Source organism: Monodelphis domestica, chromosome 1 (genome assembly GCF_027887165.1).
Source record: "Monodelphis domestica isolate mMonDom1 chromosome 1, mMonDom1.pri, whole genome shotgun sequence".
Classification (NCBI taxonomy): domain Eukaryota; kingdom Metazoa; phylum Chordata; class Mammalia; order Didelphimorphia; family Didelphidae; genus Monodelphis; species Monodelphis domestica.
In genome coordinates this window covers 465,807,319-465,831,610 of record NC_077227.1, presented here as the reverse complement: position 1 = coordinate 465,831,610, position 24,292 = coordinate 465,807,319, and the positions used below count along the sequence as shown (strand labels likewise).

Here is a 24,292-nt window from a genome sequence, read left to right as displayed (position 1 = left end):
TTAGAAATTTCCATTCCAATAGGTATCTCAAACTCAATATGTCTAAATAGTATTGATTATCTTTTCCCCCAAAACCCAACCATGTTCCTAGCTGTCCTATTTCTTTTAAGGGCACCATCATCTTTCTAGTCACCTGAGTTCATAAACTCAGATTCATCCTCAATTCTTCATTTTCCTTTACCCTACATTCCCATTCAGTTGCTAAGTTTTATAATCTTTACCTCCCCAGCATGTCATTAATATCTGTTTTGCAACCATAGGCCTTTTCCATCTGACTTGCATCTGAAATCTTCCATCTGTATTTTCTCTCCCATTAGAATGTGAGTTCAGTGCTCGAGGGAAGAGACTATCTTTTTATTTGTACCCCTCAGTGCTTTGCACACAGTAGGAGCTTAATAAATGTTTTATTCGTTCAGTCATGCCTTGCATCATCTTCTTTACTTATATAGCCACCAACTTAATTCACCAGCTTTCCTCACCATTTGCTCAGTTTACTCTAACCTGCTTGTTTTCTCTGCTTCTGGTTCCACTGTTCTCTAGTTCATCCTCCACAAAACTGCCAAAATGGTATTCATAAAGTACATCTAACTCTCATTACCATGTTAATGCCTATAGGATAAAATACAAACTCCTCTCTTTGGCATTTAAAACCTTTCACAGTCTGATGCCAGCCTACTTTTCCAGGCTTATCACACAATGCTCCCTTTTTTATATATTCTACATTCTAAACTGAACTACTTGCTATTCCTCCTATAATGTACTCCCTCTTCACCTGTACCTCAAAGAATGGCTAGCTCAATTCAAAATGAGCATATGAAGCCTTTTCTAATCCTTCTCTTTTTCAAAATTAGATTTTCCTTGCATACATTTTGTATTTGTTCTTCTTGCTCTGTTCCATAAAATAGAAACTCCTTGAGGGCATTGACTGTTTAGTTTGTTTCTTTGTATCCTGAACACTTAATTATGTATGGAACATGCTGGGTGCTTAATAAATGCTTCAGAATTGATTAACAGAGTAAGCTAAGCATGGCCTGATAGCTTTTCCTATACCTCTGCCTAGGTAGCCTGAAAGAATCCTGGTTTCCATTTCCCCCTTCCTCCTAAAAGAGTTTATACCATTCAGTAACTTTTGTCCAGCTAGTCATTATCTACAACCCCAACAATAATATTTGGAGCCAGTTTCCCCATACTAATTAAGAGGCAGCATATTTCCCACTTTTTCTAACAGATCCTTCCCAAAGTGTGCTTTTCTTTCACAATGCAAATGATAGTTGACATAATTCATAACTAAAAATGCTCCTAATAAAGGTGTTTGGTTACTATCAAGTAATGTGTACTATCTGAAGATATTAGGTACCACACACAGGTCTTTGTGTACAAAAGAATATTTTTAGCTTCATCAATAGTATTGATAGAGTTACACTGATTCTCAACATTTAATCATTAGTGATTCTTCTTATGACCAAAGGTAACACAATTGGCGTAGGCAAGAAAGAGATCAAAGCTAAATGAGGAGAGGACAGTCATAACCATGATCAAGACCTCTTTACCTCTGTGTCCTCATCAATGGAGATAACCAGTCATATAATGAAGATAATAGATTCCTTAACTCCTAGTTAGAGAACCATGGTATAATCTAAGTTGATCTTTATTGCAGGGAGCCAAATACTTAATCTTAACCTCCTTATCTAAGTGGCCATACCTTTGGGAGAAATTCACTTGTTTAGCTTGCTTAGATTCTTGGCCTTAGATACACAGTTCTTCCTAGCAGCCCTGTCTTGTAATTTTCTCCCAAGTAGTTTGTAAAAAACATCCTAAGGAGTGGAAACTCTGCTCATTATCTGTTGTTCCCTTTGTTTTAATTGTTAGAGACATTAAAGCAGAGTCCTTTTTCTTTTTTAACTGGGCCTACAACTTTTGTCCTCTGTAGTGTTGCAATTAATTGCTAGCATCTAGTTCCACAGAAAGCAGATGATCATTTCACTCATGGCAGTTAAGCACCATGGACTGATAATCTAGTAGTTTAATAACGGTCCAATTTCATGCAAATACCCTTTGCTCAAGAACATCATTGCCTTTACTTCCATTTTTTTAAAAAACGTTCTGCCTTATGAGCATTTCTGAATGCAAGGTGGAAACAGTTCATTAGAAAGTCGTAAAATATATAAAACAGATTTGGTTAGACTGTGCTCTATTTTTGTTTCACATATCCTAAAAATAACCTATTACATACTTTGTTTAAAGTTGTTTATAAGCTAAAATTGAATTAGAGTTTAAGATTTGATGTCCATTTAAAGGAATTATGGGGTTCCTGTTGTTTACTTGCTTGCAATTTAAGTAACAGATTGGAAACTGAAACATAAAGGGCAAAATTGTGTGGAGATAAGAGAACAGGAATATCTTCTGATCATGTATTTGTGCATTGACACTAAAGTGTCAAACTCCCCCTCTGTATTCCACATGTAACTTAAAATATAATAATTTGACCTCTAATGTTAGACTCAGCAAGATAAAAGGTCAGCCATTTGGGTGTAAGTTATAATATGTTTGTATATTTGTGTCAAAAGCAGATACTTTTGGGGTCAGCTGGGTGGCTCAGTGGATTGAGAGCCAAGCCTAGAGACAAAAGGTCCTGGGTTCAAATTTGGCCCCAGATACTTCCCAGCTGTGTGACCCTGGGCAAGTCACTTGACCCCCATTGCTCTTCTGCCTTAGAACCAATACACAGTATTGATTCCAAGATGGAAGGTAAAGGTTTAAAAATAAAAAAAGCAGATACCATTGAAGTCCTTTAAATATTTCCTTTGCTGTATCAAGTAGATAAGAACATAGTAGAAAGTAATATAGTACAGAATTAACCTTAATAATCCTATATCAATAAAGCTTTGAACTAATTATTGCCATGGAATGGGCTTGGATTTTGTAATGCAGTTTATTTTCATATGACATAGAGTATTCTTTTTAAAGTTGTTTGTATAGTAGTAAAGTAGATAACAATGAGAAAATAATGTAGAAGTGGCTGTAATATCTTTAATAGTCACTATCTTAATGAATGTTATTAGAAATGACTAATGGTTAGAAGTTGTAACTTCTCCGTTTGCCATCAGAAAACAGAAGCGCAACCAGCCAACCACCCCTGAACCTTCTACTTCCTATTAAAAACTAGATCACAGCTAGGAAGTGTCTGAGGCTGCCACCTTACTCTTGTATCAAGGAATATTTCTTTTCTCTTCCACCTAGATAATACTGTTTTATAATGTAATGGTTCTGTTTGTAATAGTGTTCTCCTGGTTAATTCAAATATTCCCTTTCAGGCTTTCATCGTTTTCCCCCCTACCCACATAAGTATAGAAATTTGTGTTATCAACATTGCTCAGGAAGGTGCTACATTATTCTTGATATAAAGGGGATCCATGGTTACATAACTATGAAGATACTTACATTTGAACAAGAAAATGTCTCCCAAATTTCCTAATAGCTAGGGGGAGATACTGCAATTCTCTACCTCCACCAAGCTGGTAATATTACTAGCAGCAATAGCTTCTGCATTGCTTTGGTGTTTAAAAACCCCTAGGGCTTCCTTCCTTTGACTCTCATTATGTGGTTGCAATTACTGTGTGTTGCATGTGTTTTCCTGCCCACAAATAGTAGCAGTAGCCACCACAGAAAGGGCCCCAGCATGCTAAAAAGGCAGGAAGCCCTTCGAAGTCTTTTTCTTCAATGTGACAGTGAAGGACAGGATAGTTGTCTGGCATAACCAGCCCAGGTTCCTAAATTCCATTTAATGCCAAAAAAAATTGCATCAGAGGATGATAAAACAAGTACACACCTGTCAGAATCTCCCAGGCCTGTGGTCTATGTCAGAGAGATAAGGACCAGAATCTTGTGATCCTCTAGTTAGCCCTGACAAATAAAGCTAAATTTCCTCTTCCTTTTGATTTCAAACTTTGACACCATCCCCAAGCCTTTGCTGCCCTTATTAGACCCCTTACCTAAGTGTGTCTAAGTGGATTAGGACTGGGGATAGCTCTCAGTGGACCCATTACTGCTAACAGGTCTCATCATTTACTGTGGTCTCCTGGGGCCTTCTTGAACTTCGTCCTGGGGTGAAGAAGCTTTTTATAGCCAGCATAGCTACAGCAGGGTGGATTCAGAGAATGGAACTCCGAAATAAGGGGAGGGGTGGGGGGACTATCTGAAAGGGCAGGAACACAAAGAGCCACGAATGGTTTTAGTGTGTTCATATTTTTCTGACATTTAAACTCTGCAGGTGCAGTGACTGTTTTGATCTTTAACCCTCTCATTTCAACCCAGTATGAATTTTTATACAGTAACTTAGGAAGAATGAGAGTGAATCTAGAGCTCCTGCCTGTGTTAAATCTTGGCAGGACGTCTGAAGAAAAGAAGCAAGGTGTGTAGAGTGCCGGGTAGCCAGGCACAGAACTAAAAGACGGGATCATAAGGATCAACACATACTTCTCTTAGCTTTTTTTAAATTTACTTAGAAGTAAAGAAGAAAAATAAAATAGCCTTTGGACCATCTAGTTCTTTGTGTGGCAACAAATCAGCCATCTTCCTGGCAGCATTGTGCTGGGGAAGGTGGCCAGCTTACTACCCTTAGACATGTCACTCCTCTTCTGGACCCCATTTTATCCACTATAAAATTCAAGTTGTGAACTAGATGGTAGCATATTACAAAATAAAACCATCAAGTGGCACCCCCCACCCCAATCCAAGCAAAGAATTAATTCCAAATGGACCAGACAGATCCAGAATCAAAAGATGTGCTAGCTCCTTTAGGCTCTGATATTCCATGATCCTTAGTGCCTGATCTATGATTAACTGGTTAGTGGAGACAGCTATAGGTTATGACTGTTTTGCTCAAGCACCATTGCTGATAACCTCCTTATCTAGCACACTAGCTGGGTCTTGACTTTAAACTTGCCTGCATTTTACCTGGATGTGTTATTGAGATACCTCTCCATACCAAGCAAGCACTTACTGCAGTTGGTATACCTGACATACTGAAAATTTGCTTGGTGATTTGTAATAGGTCACTGGTAGTATAAAGTATCTAAGTAAGAATTAAATATTCTTAAATGGGATGATTCTGCCCTCCTACATAAGGGGGCCATGCCAGCATGGCTTTGTCATCTCTCTAGTCTCAAAGAGCTAGGAGTACACCATCTCTGGACATATGTGTACTTAATGTGCATTTTGGGGGGGCAGTGAAAATGCTTAACAAATATTAAGGGAAACCATTCCTATAGACTTTAGTTGGGATAATTATACGTAGGCTTTCCTTCTACCAGCTCTGTGCCTTCCTTTTTAAGAAGCCACTTGGAAAAACCATACATGAAGAGTTTTAAAAGACTAAAAAGTAGACCCTATGTGTCAATGCTCAGACTTTATAGGAAATCACAGTTCTGTTTTATTCAACAACCTACTTATACAAAAGCATTATTCTACAGTTCCCCCAAATCTTGTCAGAAATAGCCTAATGAGGAACCTTAATCTGAATGAGGGTAGCTTTCACAAAGCAACGGGACTTTCTGTTGTTTTCCAGGGAAGATGGTAATATGTCGTTTATGGTCATATTTGCATTTGTTTGCCAGCATTGAATTCTTGCTTTATATGTTCAGTATGTTTCTGGATAGTGGGAATTTTACACCCAATGAGGCCCAGGGAGTAGTTTTCACCAGTGCAAGGACAAGTGATCAGCCTAATATATGAAAATGTATTCCTGTCAATAATCTCTGAATAAGTGACCATGCAGATGAATGCATGCAGGAGACACATATTGGGGTATTGATGGCATTTAGTGAAAGATAGAAGATGGGCATTTCCAGGGTCATCCTGAATGAAGGTCAGCCCCTCCCTGGGCCATTGGTTTGTCTCTGTCAGATAAGCTGGGTAAGCAGAACGTATAAATAGTGAGCCTTGTTAAACTTTAGCTCTGGGGGCCTGTGCAGCTGATTGCTGCCAAGTAGGATCAGTATGCTGCTGCCCAGACAGTTGAAATGGTTCAGCTTGTCTTTTATTAGACACATTTAGATGTACTTTTTTTTTTAATTTTACCAATTACATGTAATAACACATTTCCACACAAGTTTTCCTAAGCTATATGATTGAACTTGTCTCCCTCCCTTCCCTTTCCATCCCCCTCCTGGGACTGGCAGATGATTCGATCTGGGTTATATATGTATTATTAGATATACTTCTAAAAGCCCTCTCCCCCTCCCTGTCAACCTCCCCTCTTCCCACTTCCCAACTACTTTAAGCCTCTAAAACCAGAAAAGGATTAATCGGTGATTGATTCTTAACACCCACCCTACCCACCCCCTGCCAGTGGTTTGGGTTTTGTTTTTTTTTCCTTCTGTTTTTGATGCCTCTCTTTTACCTGCAGTTCCTTTCCTCTCCCAGGCTCCCTTAGCAGTCAGAGGGTTTTATCAGACCTTGAGGTATTTGGCTGTACCTACCTGGCTATTACTAAAACATAATGGAATTGCCCTTGGTGAAGACTACTTGAGTCCCATCCTGATTTCTCTTTTAAAGGCTTTATGAATTGCCTTGAAAGTGGTTTGTGGGTTTCTGGCATTAGAAAAGTAACAAAGTAGTAATTTTTCATTTCTATAGCCTCATAAGGACTTATGTAAGACTATGTAAACCTCCAAGTCAGGAATGGTGACCTGTTCTGTGTTTGAGGAATGGGAAGATAGCAGCCCCTCTGAAGAAATAAGCAGAAAAAGAGCCTAGGCCAGAGAAACTGTAGCAAATCCTATGGTCACCATGAGGAGATAGGCCATAGCCCTGAAATTCTTACTCTAAGCCTGTTTAGTATTCAATTTGGCTATTACTCTAGTGCTGACTCACTGCGTGAACTTAGACTGAAGGTCATAGAATCCTCTAGCTTAAAGAAATCTTACAATTCTGTTCTAATTCTCTCATTTTATAGATGGAGAAACTGAGGCCCAGGAATGACTTCCCTATGCTCACGCAACTAATTAATGGCAGAGCTGAGATTGAAACTCAGGTCTCCAAGGTTGCAATCCAGGGCTCTCTCTCCACTAACATCAATCACACTGCCTTCCTTCTGAGCAGCTGGACTATACATATTCTCTCATTCACTCCCGTATGGTCTGCATGCTTGTCTCCTTATTTTCCTGAGAACTTTAATATATCTTTACATGTTCTCTGACGATGAGGATATTCCTACTGAAAATAATATTGTACCAAATGAGCACAGAATTTGGGTGTCCCCACCTTTTTTTTTTCTTGGTACTGTGCAGTTTAATCTGGCATTTTACTGTTAGAAAATGGTTCTAAACAGCCCAGACTTTTTTTTTAATATTTGGGTTTATCACCATAACTCTTTAATTCCCCAAGAACCTTTGTGGGGTTCCTCATGCCTCTGTACAAAGCCAGTCCTAAATAAAATTGTAAAATTGAGTAAATGTTTATCTTCCTCAAAATTGGGCTTTGTTCTGCCCCCCCCAACACATGCATGCATGCAGGCACCTCTCCCCCACCCCCCCCCCACCCCCAACCACTAAGTGAGGGCTACTCACAGTACCACTTCCTTGGCCAATTTCCTAGGATTCTGACCTATCTTGATCTCCCTAACATCAAAACTGTCTCATGTCCAAATCTCTTAGATGACTAACAGTTAGTTCAATGAATTAATCTGGCCATATGAGGCAAGTAGATTCTCATTAGGAGCCTCCTGGAGATAAAATCATTTAGCCAAAAGAAGTGACTGTGATTGGATTCTAGGAATGACCAGCATGATGTCAGACCAATTAGGCAACAAGGCTTTTGAGCACCTTTTCACTTGTTCAACATAGCCAGCCAATAAGCTCATAAGAATGGGAGTTGAAAGGTTCTTTAGAGATCTCTTTCCTACCCGGGATCACATAGAATTTGAACCCCAGGCCTCTTACTCCAGGCTATTGCTCATTTAAAAAAAAATTTTTTTAAGATACTTTATTTTCTCAATTTTATGTAGTAACAATTTTCAACATAGGTTTTCCAAAATTATAAGCTCCAAATTGTCTTCCTCCTTCTCTTCCATCTCCCTCCCTGGAATGGCAGATAATTTGATCTGCATTATACATGTATTATCATGCAAAGCATACTTCCATATTGTTCATTGTTGTAAGAGAATGCTCATATAAAACCAAAATCCCAAAATAAAAACAAATGAACTAAAGTGAAAAATAGTATGCTTGGATCTTCATCTGACTCCAAAACAGTTATTTCTCTGGAACATTCTTTGTCATAAGTCCTTCAGAATTGTCTCTGTATTGCTGAGAATGACTAATCTTTCATAGTTGATCGTTGTGCAATATTTCTCTTACTGTGTACAGTGTTCTCCCAGTTCTGGTTATTTCGTTCTGCATCAGTCCATGTAGGTCTTCCCAGCTTTTTCTGAAATCATCCTGCTCGTTGTTCCTTATAGCATAATAGTATTTCATCACCATTATATACTACAATTTGTTAGACATTGATGGACATCTCAATTTCCAATTTTTTGCCACCACAAAAAGAACTGGTATAAATATTTTTTGTACAAGAAGGTCCTTTCCCCTTTTTTTGTGATCTTTTTGGGATATAGACCTAATAGCAGTATTACAGGATCAGAGAGTATACACAGTTTTAGCCCTTTGGACATAATTCCAAATTGTCCTCCAGAATGATTGGATCAGTTCACAACTCCACCAATAATGCTTTTAGTGTCCCAGTTTTGCCACATCCCCTCCATTTATCACTTTCTTTAAATGTCTGTTGGCCAATTTGATAGGTGGTACCGCAGAGTTGTTTTAATTTGCATTCCTCTAATCAAGAGGGATTTAGAACATTTTTATATGATTATTGATAGCTTTGATTTCTTCATCAGAAAATTGCTTGTGTTCATATCCTTTAACCATTGTCATGTTCATGCTCTTTCCATTGCATTTTGCTGACCTCTTCTTTGGGCTAAAAGTAGTATCTCTTCCTTTCTCTTTTTTTAACATTCCCACACCGACAGAAAGTTTCATCTTTTGGGCCCTATCGGATAACATTTTTTTTTTACTAAGGTGGATAAATTACAAGTCCTTCAGAGCCCTTGCAAACTGCTCCTTCATCAAGCAAAAGAGGCAATATTGATTTTGTTGAGGTAATCCCTACCCCCACAGGCTTAGATGTTTCCAAGCTTAGGCCTTCTAGGCTTGCTTAACCTATAAGTAAAAATCTTAAAAAAAAAAATGGATTAGAGTCTAGGTCTGCATGTAAAAAAAAAGTTTCTTGTTTCTATTCTACCATACTTTTAACCCTGTTTGGAAAGAGACCTGTCTATCATCTTTTTTCATCTTGTTCTAAAAACATCACTTTCATATTCAACTTGTGAATTTTTTAAATAACTTCATTTTTCAGAACCAGAAAGACATAGAAATTTTATACTTCTGGAGATGTCACTATAAGAAGATAGTCTGTAAAGTCTCCTTTAGCAGTAACATTCTTCTTTTTTTTTTTAACTCTTACTTTCTTTCCTTAGTAACAAGACAGAAGAACACGAGCTAGGCAATTAAGGTTAAATGACTTTCCTAAGGTCACACAGCTAGGAAGTGTCTGAAGCCAAATTTGGACCCAGGATCTCCCTTCTCTAGGCCTGTCTCTCTTTCCACTGTGCCATCCAGTTGCCCCTTGCACTAACATTCTCTTGAATAATCTTCCTAATAAGAGTATGTTTTTCAGAGTAGTATGAGTAACAGGGACTATTTTAATTTGGAACACTTGGTCTCTTGGGACTTCGGGAATGCTTTATCTCCAGGATCATCAATGAGTCAAAGAGATAGAATCAACAAGAGCCCAAGATCTGGATGAAGACAAAAGGCTCGAGTTAATGTCCTTGCTCTCCTACTTTAATGGCAGAGAAGCAGCATGGTAGAGTGGATAGAGACCTGACCTCAGAGACAGGATGATCTGGGTTCAAGGCCTGCCTCTGACATATACAGGCTTATGAACCTGGAAAAGTCACTTAATTTCTCATTGCCCTTGGCAACTGTCTAAGATTCTAAGTTTCAGATTAACTGCCAAGCTACACAGATACCGGTTTCTTCATCCTTAGTTCCTCACCCTGATGGAAATCAACAGGTCCAGTCAAAAAGAATAATAATTGTTATGATAGCAGATGTTTATGCAGTAATAAAAAGGCATTTCCTTTTGTTCATATAGCAACACTGTGAGTTAGGTAGTATAACTATTTTTATCTCTATTTTATAAATTATAAATACTGAAGCTCATAGATTAACTTAACCAAGGTCACACAACTAGCAAGTCTTGCAAATGAGCTGGAAAGCCAGATCTTCAACACTCTTTCTGTTGTACTACCAAAGTTTTGGACCATAGACCAATCAATACATACTTACTCTTCATTTCTCTATATCCTTACTTCCTTTGTGGCCATGGGCAAATCACTTCACCTTGTTATCCCTTCATCTTATTCTTCATCTTTTGGAATTGAACTATATGACATCTGAAGGCCCTTCTACTTCAAATCCTATGATTCCATAAATGAATGTATGAATGAATGAATGAATGAATGAACCAATGAAAAAAACATTTAATGGTACTATGCCAAGTACTGGGGACACAAATATAAAAGTGAGATAGTTCTTGCCCTCCGGAGCTTACATTCTGAAAGAAGGGGAACAAAACAAGTAGGGAATTAGAGCCAGGGAAAAGAGTCCTGGTATAGGGAGGTCCAAGAATGGGGAGTGAATTATCATACCCATTCTACAAGTATTGATAGCATTGACTTGATCATTTCAGGATGGGGGGAAATCCTTTGCAAGAGTGGGAGTATCCTTAAACTTTTAGGAGAACCCTAAATCCCTACATTGCATTAAAGAAAGGACTCTACGTTAATTTTTATCTCTTTAAATGAGGGAACAACATAAGATTCAGACTGATAGCAAATGTTTGACCTTGCTGTCTACTAGCTACAGTTAGAACTCATGAAATCCATAGAAATGGTAGTAGCATACAGATTTCTTACACAAAGAATAAGACTATGTCAATAACTTCCATGGTTCACATCAGAGTTCTCTGAGCTATTTATAACCTACCATCCACCCAAAAAAAAAAACACAAAAAAACCCCCACAAAAACTAGAGCAGTCAGATGGCACAGGACCCTGAGAGAAATAGAAAATAGCTACATCAGAGCAGCAGATGGGGGTCCCAGAGTAGAGGCAAGAACCCAACTATTCCACTTACCTTCCTGGATCCTGTTCTTTTTTTAAAAAAAAAAATATTCTCATTTTTACTAGGCAAAGGATAGAAGTGGAGATTAAGGAAACAGGAGTTTCCCCTTAGGGGTTTGTATAAGGATAAACTAGTAGGAACAAGTCTGTTTAGACTAAAGAAAGTAGCCTCTTCATGACTTCTTGATCTAAGATGCTTGCTAGGGCCTGAGACTCCTTAAGGCCACCCCGTATTCCTCCACTCCTCAATGAGAAAGTAAATAAATACAGGGAAGATACCTATGCTTCTATCTTCAGGCTGGCACTTGGTGTATCTATCACAGATACTATGAAAAGCCCACCAGCCTGGATCCTCCTCTACTGCTGAGGAACTTTATGACTTTGAGTGCATGTGCACCTCCCTTGTCTGAGTTTCCTCACTTGTAAAATGAGAGAACTGGAAGGGAAGGGAAGGATTTGAAAGCTCTCAGATTCCAAATGAATGTAAAAACAGTGTAGAAGAAAGAACAGATCATCAATTCAATTTTTATTAAGATCCTGCCATATGCAAAGGGATAGAAGAAAGATTGTGGAAGTAGAATCAAAAGAACTTGGTAACCAATTCATTATAGGGAGTGAGAACAAAAGAAAAGTCAGCTGACTCCCAAATTTTTGAGGGTGGGTGCTTAAGTGATTGGTGAAACAATAAAGAAGAGGCAAATATGAAGGTATTTGTACTGGAGGGGACAATCTTCCACTGTCTCCTTATTTACCTGTGACTGATCCCCAAAACAAATTAGAAAAGAGTGAGAGAATGAATACCTAATTGCCCTTGAATTCAAGTCACTTGTCCCAGATAAACCATACCCAAATACTGAAAGAAGCAGCCATTGTGGTTTTTCTTTTTCTTTTGTTTTGTCATTTTAAAAAAATGAACATTTAATTGTTCTCCTTCCCATCTCTCCCCAATTTAAAATAAAAAATAAAAAAACAACCCTTGGAACAAATATACATCATTGAGCAGAACAAATGTAGTCCATATCCAACAATATATGTCTCATTCTGCCTATTGAGTCTATCACATCTCAGGAGATGAGTAGCATAGCTCATAAGACCGATAATTATTCACCTGGTTTTATTCACATTATTCTACATCAGTTTATACAAATCTTCCCAGGTTTCTCTTAACACATCCCTTTCATCATTCCTTATAGTGCAATAGTATCTCATTACATTCATGAACCTTAACTTATTTTGACATTCTCTAATTGATGGGTACCACCCTTAATTTCTAGTTCTTTGATACCATCAAGAGTGCTATAAATATTTTTGTGCATATAGGTCCTTTTCCTTCTTTATCTAGTAGACATATCACTGAATCACTGGATATGCACATTTTAGTCACTTTAGGGGGAATGTTTCAAATTGTTTTCCAGAATTCAGTGTTAATAATATTTTAAAGGTCATGGAGATAAGTGCAGATGTCTCAATTCCCCCTCACCCAACCCCAACCCCAACCCCCCTAAAAAGGGAAGAAGCAGCAAATATTGTCAACATAGTATAGGCCAGTCATTTTGAATTCAGTTCCTGGAGGAATTCTAGAACAGATATTTAAAGAGATGGTGACTATCAAAAAGGAGGCAGGAATTACAAAGAGCAGGGTTCACTTCCTTTAGAACTGATCACAACAAACTAACCTTATTGCCTTTTTGGGCAGGATTACTAATTCAGGGCAATGCTGTAGATGCCTTATCTGCATATTAACAAAATGTTTGGTGAATATCTTATTCTGTTTTTGTGGGAAAAGGCTAGACCATAGAGCAACTAAATAGATTCATAATTGGTTGAATGGCTATATTCAAAAAAGTCATTAATGGTTTAGTGTTGTCTTGGCAGGAGCAGGGAAATCTTTTCTTGACCTTATACTATTTAATGTTTTTATCAGTAATGTGGAACAGACTTCAAGTTATCTAATAATGCAAATCTGCATTATCTAAAAAAGGCCAGAGAAGATCTATTAGAGGCAATGAAAAGTTTTTCAAAAAGACCAGATACTTGGGGACAGTGTGAGAAATTGAGACAGGAGATTGGGGAACATCCATCAAAGTTCCTTGATAGAGTGATTGAAGTAGCAGAGGATGTGCTTGATTTTGAAAATTTAACTGAACAAAAACTCCAACACATAAGGAGACAATTTGTAAAAGGCAGTAACATAGTGAAAGTCTATAAATATTTAGCACTGATTCAAATTTCTTTGTAATGGTTTTGTTCAAACATTTATTGTGCTGAATTTATTGTAAAACCCTAAAACCACCCTTACCCAAACTTTCCTGTATAGAATTCCTTAGAATAGATAAAATTAGCATAGAATAGTAATAGAGTAATTGAGAGAAGTTTATTATTTTGGGAGGACTAGTTAGAAGTTAGATTTAGTAGCTTGGTAAGTATAATAAAAATAAGTGAACTTGGGAAGGTCACAACAAAAAAGGGAGTCAATTGTGGAAAGGAAAACTGAATCAAGTTCTGGACTTTCTGCCACTCAGGAGGGAACAAACAGTAGTTGGAGTGTTAGAGAGAAGATATTGACAAGAATGACAAGAATGACATTGGGTGGGGGATGAGGTACTTGGAGAGTGACAGTTGGTCAAGGTCTCTCTCTCTTCCTGGCCCTTGGTCTGGAAGGAGCCTCTCTCCCTGGCTCAGGATAGAAGTACCTCTATTCCTGATTTTCCCTACTGTATACTCTACCTGGGTTCCTGTGATCGTGTTATCAAACAAAAGGATTGAAAGGGAGCAGTTTGAACTGTAAGGCCAGTCTTTAGGGGTATCAGACCGAAGAGACAGGCCCAACCAGCTCTGATGGTCAGAACCTTTTCTTCCTCTTGCTGTCTACTGCTAAAGACTTTGAATTTAAGAAAACTAGCACAGATTAGCATAGACAGGAATAAAAGAAACCCTTCATCAGCCTGCAAGGCCTGACCTCAGCTCAAAAGTTGAGAGAGACTCAAACCCAATCTAGGGAAATCCCAATTCCCTCTTCCCTGATACCTCCCCAATCCAAACTTGTTATTAAAATTCATCTTGAATTAAATAAGCCGCATTCAGATGAGACGACTATCATTTCAGGGGGACATAGAGGGAGCTGAACCTAAGGACAGCCATTCAACCATAAATGGTCCTTATTGGACCCTTGCCGGGCAACCTTGGTCTGGGAGGAGGCTTGTCCCTCAGGAGGGTCCATGCTTACCTGCTCAGGATATCTTCAACATCAATCAATAGAGAAGATATCCCTTCAGGCTATCATAGGTGGCCCATTCCTCAGGAACCCCAATTTTCTAAGATAGCCTCTCAGCAGGGGTATCTCTCCTTTTACCTCACCGGCAGCCGAATTCTCTCTCTCAACTCTTCCATTCCCTATTACAAACCTTCCTTATCCTAGTACCCCCTTCAATCCTCTACAATCCTATAAATATTAATATATATATATATATATATAATCATACTTGCCAAATCTGGGAATGACACAAATCTGGAAAGGAGAGCTAATATACTGGATAAGAGTCAAGATAAAAAAAATATCTTGACAGATGAGTGCCTCTGGGTGGACACTAACGAGATGACATTTGATAAAGGTAAATGTAAAGTTCTACTCTTGGGTACAAAAAATCAGCTTCCCAAATACAAAATGAAAAAGGCATGTTTAGGCAGCAGTTTGTCTGGAAAAAGAATTGGAAGAGATTTAATGGACTGCAAACAGTGTGTCGATAGTGTGATATGGTAGCCAAAAAGCTATGATAGAACTGCATTAAGAGAGGTGTATAGGAATAAGAGGAAGTGAGGCACCATCTAGAGTATTGTGTTTAGTTCTGGGCACCATAGTTCAAAAAGAACATTGATAAACTGGAAGGTGTCCAAGAATGTCAAAGGGTCTTGAGCTCATGTCATGACGATTGGGTAAAGAAATTAGGAGTGTTAATCTCTTGGTTTTCCACCTCTCCCTTTGTCCTACCTTACAAAACCCTACTCTGTCTACACTGTCTCTTATCTCTTGAACTCTCAGTTCTTTCCCAGGCCATTCCTCTGTACTAGCCACTCTCCTTTCCTCCATCTTTACCCCATCCAAATTGAAGGGGCAGTGGGTTTTATTTTAATACCAATATTCTCCCAGTGGTGCTCTGTAGCTAAAAATCTTGAAATACCTCTGTCTCTGAAGAATCAATATTATAAGTGGCAGGGACAGCTAGTGGCTCAGGGGATAGAGAGCCAGGCCTGGAAACTGGAATTTCTGGGTTCAAATATGGCCTCAGACATTTCCTAATTATATGATCCTGGGCAAATCACTTAACCCCATTACCTAGCCATTCCTTACCACTCTTCTGCCTTGGAACCCATACTAATTTTGATTCTAAGACAAACTAAGGGTTTATATAGCTATACACATATACACACATATGTATATACATATATGCATATTTTAATGACACAGAGGATCACATGGCAACATATATGTGGACCATAGCTGTATGACCAGCAATAGCTTGTGCTTCAGAAGTGGCAGAAAAGAAGGCAGCTCATTCATTCAGCACATGCAAAGAAGAATAAATAGTCAGCTTGAACAGTGCAGGGATTTCCACTAAAGAAGAAAAGAAACAGGAAAGTCTTCAGAGTTTGGGTCTAACTCTCCATGAAGGGTTTATGGAAGGAGGTGATAAGAACTACACAGTACAGGGAGATATATAGTACCAGCGGAAAACATACTTATATCTTTGAGATCATGGAACCTTTGATGTAACAACAGTAATATTCTCTGTTCTCTGTCTATATGTGAAAGCGAGAGATTTCATATAAACCAAGTTGACTCCTAGGAAAGAGCACATTCTATGATTCCTAAGAACATTGATGCAAAAACTGTACACTGATGAATAAAGCTAGCCCAGGGCTGTGTGACCAGGAGAAGCTGCGGAACCTCTCTGAATTCCAATTTCCACAAGTGTAAAACTAGGATAATATTATTCATACTACCTCTGTCATAGAGTTGTTGTAAGGAAAGTGATTTCTATGTCATAAAGCATTATGTAAATGTGAATGGGGATTAAGACATGTATAAATAAGTAAAAGTACAAATAGAATGTGATAAGTGCAAAGGAGAGGTTCGATCAATGCCATGAAAAATGTTTTGTTATTCGCAAGGTTGTGTGTCAGAAAAGAAAGGTGCTTGTTCAGAATTCTGGATCCCCTTCTAAATGCATCGCATAGTTGCTATCTGCCCCATGGCTAAGAGTAGGCATTTTCTGCACACTCACCCCAATTTAGGAACTGCACAGTGTCTTGCTTCTTAAAAACCGACAACAGCTGGTAGCTGCCATTATGAGGCATCTTCTTTATTCCTCCTCTCTCCCTGACCTTCACACAATTGACTTTCTATGTGTGTCCTCCCTCTCTTTTGTTTTCCTGAATACTGGAATTGAGGAAAACTCTATCAGACTGAGGGGTGGGGAGTGGGGGGGAGAAACACTTTTAAGAATTAGACTATAAGAAGAACTATCCTACTGAACTCAAATCTGTTTATCAAAACCCCAAATTAGGGTAAGGTGCTCAGGGATTAAGTCCCTACCTGCAGATTTGTGATGGTGGCTGTAGAAGGACTCTATTCCCTTGGGGACTCTGCTATGCATTAGTATAATTAATATGTGCACATTTTGACTAAATAATGCTGCTGTTTATTTAAACAGGCTTTTTCTTCCTTTTTCATTCTGTGCATCATGGTATTGTAGATAGAACACTAGAATGGGAGACATCTAGTCCTGGACCTTAGGACTTAACTAGGTGTGAAGGCCATCTCTTCCTTGGGGAATAGTATTCATTCAACAAATATTTATTAGATGCTTACTGTGTGCCAGTCATGTGCTAAGCACTGAGGATATAAATATTAAAAGTAAAATAAAACTCCTGCCCTCAAGGAGCTTATATTGGAAACAACACATATATAAAATTAAATACAAAATATATATAAAATAGTAGGCCCTGAAGATGCAAAGATTAAAAATAAAATATAAATCACTGCCCTCAAGGAGCTTGTATTGGGGAAACAACATGTACATAAAAAATTTAATTAAAAAAATAAAATATTTTCTGAGGGAATGGCACTACAAACTGGAGGGAATCCAAATAGGTTTCCTGTAGGAAGAGGCATATAGCTGAGTTTTGAAGGAAGCAAGTGATCCTGTGAAGTAAGATTGAGGAAGGAATGGGCTCTGAGTGTTGAGACAGCATGTGCTGAAAGCCCAAAGCTGGGGGATGGGAGGTCAGGTACTGAGAACATTGTGTTTGTGGAACATGATGTAGAGAAAACCTAGAAAAGTAACCCCTAATTGGATTGGGAAAGGCTTTAAAAGTCAAAGAATATATTTATATTTTATCCTAGAGACTGTAGGGAGCCATTTGAATTTTTTAAATAAGAGTGACATGGTCAGATCTGTGTTTTAAGAGTAACAGTTTGGCAGCTGAGTGAAGAATAATGAGGAAGAGGAGGAGAAATACTAGAGGCAGGGGGCTGTGGCAAGAAATGATGTCTGCCTAGACCAGAATGGTGGCTATGACTGAGGAGAAGGGAGAGATTAGAGATGTATTAGTCTGGTGGAATGAGGGGGGTGAGGTGGAAGGGCAGAAAACACAAGTATTGAGAACAAAGGGAAAAATGAGAAAGAGGATGACCTCACTAGAAATAGGGAAGTTAACTAGAAGAAAAGAGGGTTTGGAGGAGTTGATGAGCTCAGTCTAGGGCTTGTTGAGTTTGAGTTCCTTCTGGGGCTTCCAAGAAGGTCCCTAGTCATTAACTGAGATGCTGAAGATGTTTCTCTTGCCATGCTCACCAGCCCCTATCATAGCTGGATGACCGGAGGCATGTTTCGGAAGTCTTGGGTCAGTTTCCTCATCTGTAGAATGGAATTTTAAATGTACTGAATGGCAGCAGAGTTTTCTCTCTTTTCCACTCTCGAGACCTGAACTGTAGCTCCAATCTGTTTGTGATGATGAGGGAGAGAGGGAGAGGCTAATCTTGGTTAAATAGAGGGTGATGCTATAGAAGACATCTATGAAAGTAAGGTTTATAAAGCAGAAGGCTGGCCTTTAGCTGTGTGACCTAAAAGATGTTTCCCCCTTACACAAAATAAATTATCTAGCCATTCCCACTGAGAAGCAAGGGGAGAAAATGTATCCCCAAATGAGTATAGAGAATATGTAGTTTTTTCTTAGCTTGGGAGTGAAATGATACCGCCATTAGCAAAGCCTCATGTACTGCTCTTTCTTTCTACCCTCCAGTTAAGAAAAGGCCATTCTTTCTGCCGTCCCCATTTTCCCTACCTTTACTGGGTGCCCTCACAGTCGTTTTCTGCTTTCTCTCATTTTTCTACTCCCTTTGCCAGGTTTGACCTAGCAAAGTCTGTTGTCACTGTTCCGTTTGTCCCTCCTTCCCCAGCTTTCCCTTGGGTTTGGCACCCACTTTGATCTTTCAGAGGCATTTCTCTCCTTCCCAGCACTTACCTGTGCAATGAATCACCTCCTTTTTGTTCAGACCCTAAGTGCTCTTCCCCTACCCGGCACCTTTTATCTGCTTGTGGAATTTCATTTGCTTCCTGTTACAATAGAACCCACATCTATGTGCTGATGCTGAAATGAATTTGAATTAGTTAATAGCATTCATTCTCCCATCCCCTCCTCTACCCCACCCCAGCCTCCAAGATGTGTTTTCTTATGTGTTGAGCACAAAAGTAGAATCCTCAATAATCATCTGGAGTATTAAAAAGTATAAAACAAGAAAAAGATTCTTGGTTTTTAAGAAGAAGGACGTGTTTAAAAATGTATCTGAAATCCAATGGACATTTTGTCTCTGGGCTGTGGGCTACGATTCCAAGAACTAATTGAGGGTGGGAGTATGGAAAGAATACAGAAAATTAGTCAGCTTTGTTTTCTTCTATTAAAATATGACTATAACTGACTAGATGGGAAATGAAAGCAATTAACTAACTCTCCAGCCCTGGGAAAAATCTGTCATCCAAGCAAGTAAAGAGAAATTCTTTCAAATTAAGCTTTTAGAGAAAAGAAAAGGACTAAATCTGGTTGTCAACCTGCTGACCCATCTGCTGGCCATCGTCAGAAATGCCAGCTGCACTGCTTGAACTCTGCATGTTGAAGCAGAGCCTGGTACACTGTGCTGAGCAGTCTAGGGGAAGATCTTTCTAGTCAATTCCAAGTTTTCTTCTGAATTGCAGTATGGCCAGTGTGTTTATTTGCAATTCTCCCAACATTTCATTTGCAGGAGAGAATTTGACTCAAAAGAGGCAGGATTGGAGAACTCTTGACTTGGCAACAAAGATAAAAGTTCCCATCTGAGTCTGCTACTTCTTCTACCTGTCACCTCCTCTTGCAGGGCTCTGGGCTCCTCTCAAAAACAGACCTTAGGGAATCTTGCAATCCTTGAGAGTTGTGGATGAGAGAGAAATTTAGGAAGCATGCAAAAATACAGGAGCAGCTGAGAATGATGACTTGTCAGTCAAATGAGAAATATTCTAATTTGGAATGTTACTGGAAGAAGCATTTGAAAGAAAGGAACAGACCAACTGAAGGATTATGTCTTAAAACCTTGAAGACAGAAAGGAGGTGGTCTTTTGACTTTGAATGCAGAAGAAAGAAGGGCAAAAGTCCAGATATATCTCTCTCTGACTTGCTCTGTTGATGATAGTGGCTGAACTTCCAGACCTATCAGCCATTTCTCTCAATTGAACTACATTCCACCGTCCTCCAATCTAAGACTCATCCTAGTAATAGGGAAACCCCCAAAACCTCTTTCTTTCCATTTCCTTATCCTTCCCTGTCTGCCCCAATAAACTCTTTATTTTAAGATAGCAAAAAGAAAAAGTATTTCATTTGAAACATCATAAACTCACCCCTGAGTTGATTTAGAGAAATCAGGAGAATCACCAAAAAGAGGGAAGAGAGGGGAGGGGAGAAAGAGGGAGGAAGGGAGGAAGAGAGGGAGAAGGGAAAGACAGAAGAAAGAAGATCTATCTATTAGTTATCAATTACCAATCAATATATAGTCCCTTATTACTACTTATTACAGAGTCTGTGAACCTTAAACCTTTGTTCTCCTAAGTGAGGGAGTGGAAAAAGCTGGCATAGTGGAAGCCCAGGGTAGATGGGCAAAGGTTTACCTTCCTAATGTCAGGCAACTAGCTGGTTAACAGGATCCCAGCTTTTCAGAGGCCTTGGCCAGCATCCTTTTTCCATTGTACAAGTTGCATTTTTCACATCGTCACTCTCTCAGCCAGATAATCGGCAGGGTATAAAGGGTGGACGTTTCTACTTTAGCTAGAGTGCCAATTTCACTTTTTCTAGTGATTGTATTTTGGTAACAATTTTCAGGGTGCCTATATTTTGGTAGTAAGTCAATTTCTTTGAGTATTCATTTGGAATCTCATAAGGTCAATAAACGGAACATGATTTAGATATTTCAAGAGTCTTCCCATTTCAGGAGACATAATCTTGCCAGTCCCTTAGGTGAATTAAGAAAACTACATGTAATATGTAGTCATGTATCAGGTAAAGAACAGGATAAAGGGGCAGTTAGGTGGTACAGCAGGTAAAGAAGTGGGTCTGGAGACAGGAAGTCCTGGGTTCAAATATGGTTGCAAACACTTCCTAGCTATGGGACACTGGGCAAGTCACTTAACCTCGATTGCCTAGCCTTTACCGCGATTCTAAGAATTAATACTGACAGAAGGGAAGCATTTAAAGAAATAAAAAATAAAGAGCAGGGTAACAGTTTGCAGAATCTTAGATTGGAAAGGGAAACCATTTGAGAATCCATCTAATTACCTCCTCCATGCCTATATTTCCTACTTGAAATGGGTTTGAATTGACAATGAACCTTATATTTATTTTTATCTCGATTTGGTTTAGAATGGCCCCTAACTCAGGCTTTTTTCTTCTCTCCTGCTCAGGTGACAGATCATGCCACCACTGCACTCCTGCACTATCAGTTGCCCCAGATGCCAGATGTTGTGGTCAGGTCCTTCATGGTAAGTGACTTTATCATAAGATTGCCCCCACTGACACCTCCAGATGGATACAAAATATGAGAGAGTAACTCCAAAAGGTAGTTCTTACAGCCTCCTTGTATCTTCAGATGACTTGTAAGTCTCATACCAGAAAATGGGACCTGTACAACTTCCAAATCTTTCCCACAATTGCTGAATAAGAAAGAACTTGGATAGATTTTCTAAGACACTAATTTCTTAACTTTAACCTTCTGTCTTAGAATTAATATGAAGTATTGGTTCCAAGGCAGAAGAGCAATAAGGACTAGGCAATGGGAGTTAAGTGACTTTTCCAGGATCATACAACTAGAGGAGTATTTGAGACTAGATTTTAGCCCAGGATCTCCCATTTCTAGGTCTGACTATCCACTGAGCCACCAAATGCTCCTAGAACATTCATTTTTATAAAAAACTTGAAACTTATGCTGTGAAACAATTTGATAGGCTAGGTGTTTGAGTGCCTGGTGTTTGGTTTATGTAATGCTAAGCAACTGGCTTGACTGACTCTTTTGACTGAATTGCCCAGTTGTTCTAACATCTTGTTGGCATGGCCTCATTCCCAAAGATCTGGACCCATCTTTCACAGCAATTAAATTCCTTTTTCTCTTATATTAAAAAAGGTTGGCCTTTCAAAAGTGGCTCTTTCAGGAACATACTCCAAGCACTTACCTGTCAAGATTTATCATTGAATGAAATTCTTCATCTCTAAATAAAATGCTGGCAGCTGGATGGGGTAATTTTTGTCTAGTTCATGTAAAAATTTGTGCCTGAAATTAAGATGTAGAAAACAAGTGGCATGTTTAAAAAATCACAGCCCCATTTAATCAGTTGGCTAAAGCAGTGAGTTGACAGTCTAGAAACTTCATTTTGGATGGATGCGAGTGCTAACCCTAAGCCTAGTTTGTCTAAGTTCACTGTTTCCCTTGAGTGACCTGCCTTTGGGCTTTTAGAAAATGTAATTTTTACGGTGAGGGAAGATAAGCTTCCTCAGACTGAAGCAAACATTAGCAATTGAAGAGAACAGTTCAGTTTGTCCTTCTCCCCATGTCTGCTGCTGATCTCCAAAGATCTAGTCCTTTTGAAGGAGAGCTATTGACTATCCAAGCTTTGCTCCTCTCTGGAGGAGGCAGTGATGAAGATGGAAGGATTTGTATCAATAAACTCAGCTGACCTCCACTTCAGAGAACAATTTTCTCATATCGACTTAATTCAATAGTACTTGAAATGACGAGATTCATGTGCACCCTTCACAGCAAGAACTCGCTTGCTTGGATTTTTTTTTTTTAAATAGTGAATCTCCTTGAGCTTTGAATTGAGTTATACAATCCTCATCCTTATTTATGATGCTTGGAGGAAACCAGTGGAGTGAACTGTATTCATGAACGTTTAAATGTGTTAGTAGTTGCCTTTTATCACCTTATTTGGTGGTATCAGGCAAACTGTGCCCTCGGTGTTTTTAGGTTTCATTTTGGCTATGGAGGCTAATGTAACCTCTAAAATCACATTAGAAAGAAGGGTAGAGTGACCTCTTTGGGAGAATTCTAACATCTTAATTTATTCAGACTTCACTTTTGAAGGCCTGTGACCACTTGTGGGCCCAATAGAAGAAAGGAGGAATTCTTGTGTATATCACAAAGATATAGAGCTCTGGAAATAAACTATGGATCTGTAGGACCTTTATGGGCCATTTTAACCACTAAGAGAGGTTTTTGTTTTTATTTTTGTTTTTCTACCAGCTCTACTTCCTATTCACAAGGTCCTTAGTTTGGGGGAAATGAGGGGATTCCAACAGAACTGAAATACAGCAATATTATGACCTTGTGGCTTTCTGCATGCTTCTTTCTCTACAATCACAGGGTATCTTTTTGGGTCAGAGCCAACTTAAGTTCTCTGCCCTCAGCATCATTATGCTTGACAGGAAGGATGACATTGGAAGCATCCAGATCCAGTTTCTTTCATTTCTCTGTACACTTCTCTTTTTAGACCTGGTTAAGAAGTTACATAAAGCTGTTCCAGGCTCCATGCCAGCGCTGCGGAAAGTTTTTACAAGATGGCCTTCCTCCCACATGGAGGGATTTCCGAACCCTCGAAGCCTTCCATGACACCTGCAGACAGTAACCTGACCCGGCCCTGTTTTCAGACTCTCTGGATGACAAACAAGTGGAGAAATAAACCCAGCACCCCAAATTTTTTCCAGATCAACCCTAAGCAATATTGATGGTTCAGTAGTTAACTTGCTTCTCAACATCAATTCATTCATCCTCTCCCTTTAGTAAACTTCACTGGGTATTAAAGCTGAACCAGTGCTCTTGGATACCAGGTTGATGGGAACTAATTTTATACTTCAGCTGGTGCACAGAAGGAAAAGAGGACTTTTTTGTGTACATAATATAAGAAAGTAATGCCGTGTGTTCTTCTGTTTGTTAGTGGTGAGCTCATCCTTCTGGATTAGTCTTGTAAGTCATTTTCAGAAGCTATTGTCATTTTAATTAGAACTTAACACATGGTACCAGAAATATACATTGTTAAATAACTTATTTTTATAAGCAATAAACTCTTTTTACTCAAGATGAAGATTTCTAACTTGTCTTCTTATAATGCCTTATACATTCTATTTCATTTAACAGATGAGCTTTACTGTGTTTTTAGAAATAAAATCGAACAAAAACTCTAAAGTAATGTTCACTTTTCTTAATCTTGTTAAGGATGCATATTGGTGTGGCTTAGCATTTGAGAAAGGAGAGCAGTTTTAGCAAATACAAAATTTCAAAGGCATGTGGCTACTTGAAAGATGGCTTATATGTTGAGTAAAATATTAAGGTGTGTTTTTGTTTGTTTTTACGCAGACTAATAAAAAAGAAAGGAATCTACATTATTAGCTGGTTGGGAAATGTCTGAGAAGTTACCCCAAATCAGACAAGATTTGTCAGATTAACTTGTGTTAACCTGACGTTAATCCCAAAAGTCATTC

General features: G+C 38.8%; 1 protein-coding gene across 1 annotated transcript in view; it reads left to right on the top strand.

Annotated features, from left to right (window-relative positions):
• MED27 (mediator complex subunit 27) overlaps positions 1–23,889 on the top strand; it is a 276,923-nt gene extending 253,034 nt beyond the window's left edge. The window contains exons 7-8 of the mRNA XM_003339627.4: positions 21,226–21,303; positions 23,305–23,889. Coding sequence (XP_003339675.2) covers positions 21,226–21,303; positions 23,305–23,439 — 213 coding nt within the window. The 3' untranslated portion in view covers positions 23,440–23,889. The remainder of the gene's footprint in view (positions 1–21,225; positions 21,304–23,304) is intronic.
• The last annotated feature ends 403 nt before the right edge of the window (positions 23,890–24,292 follow it).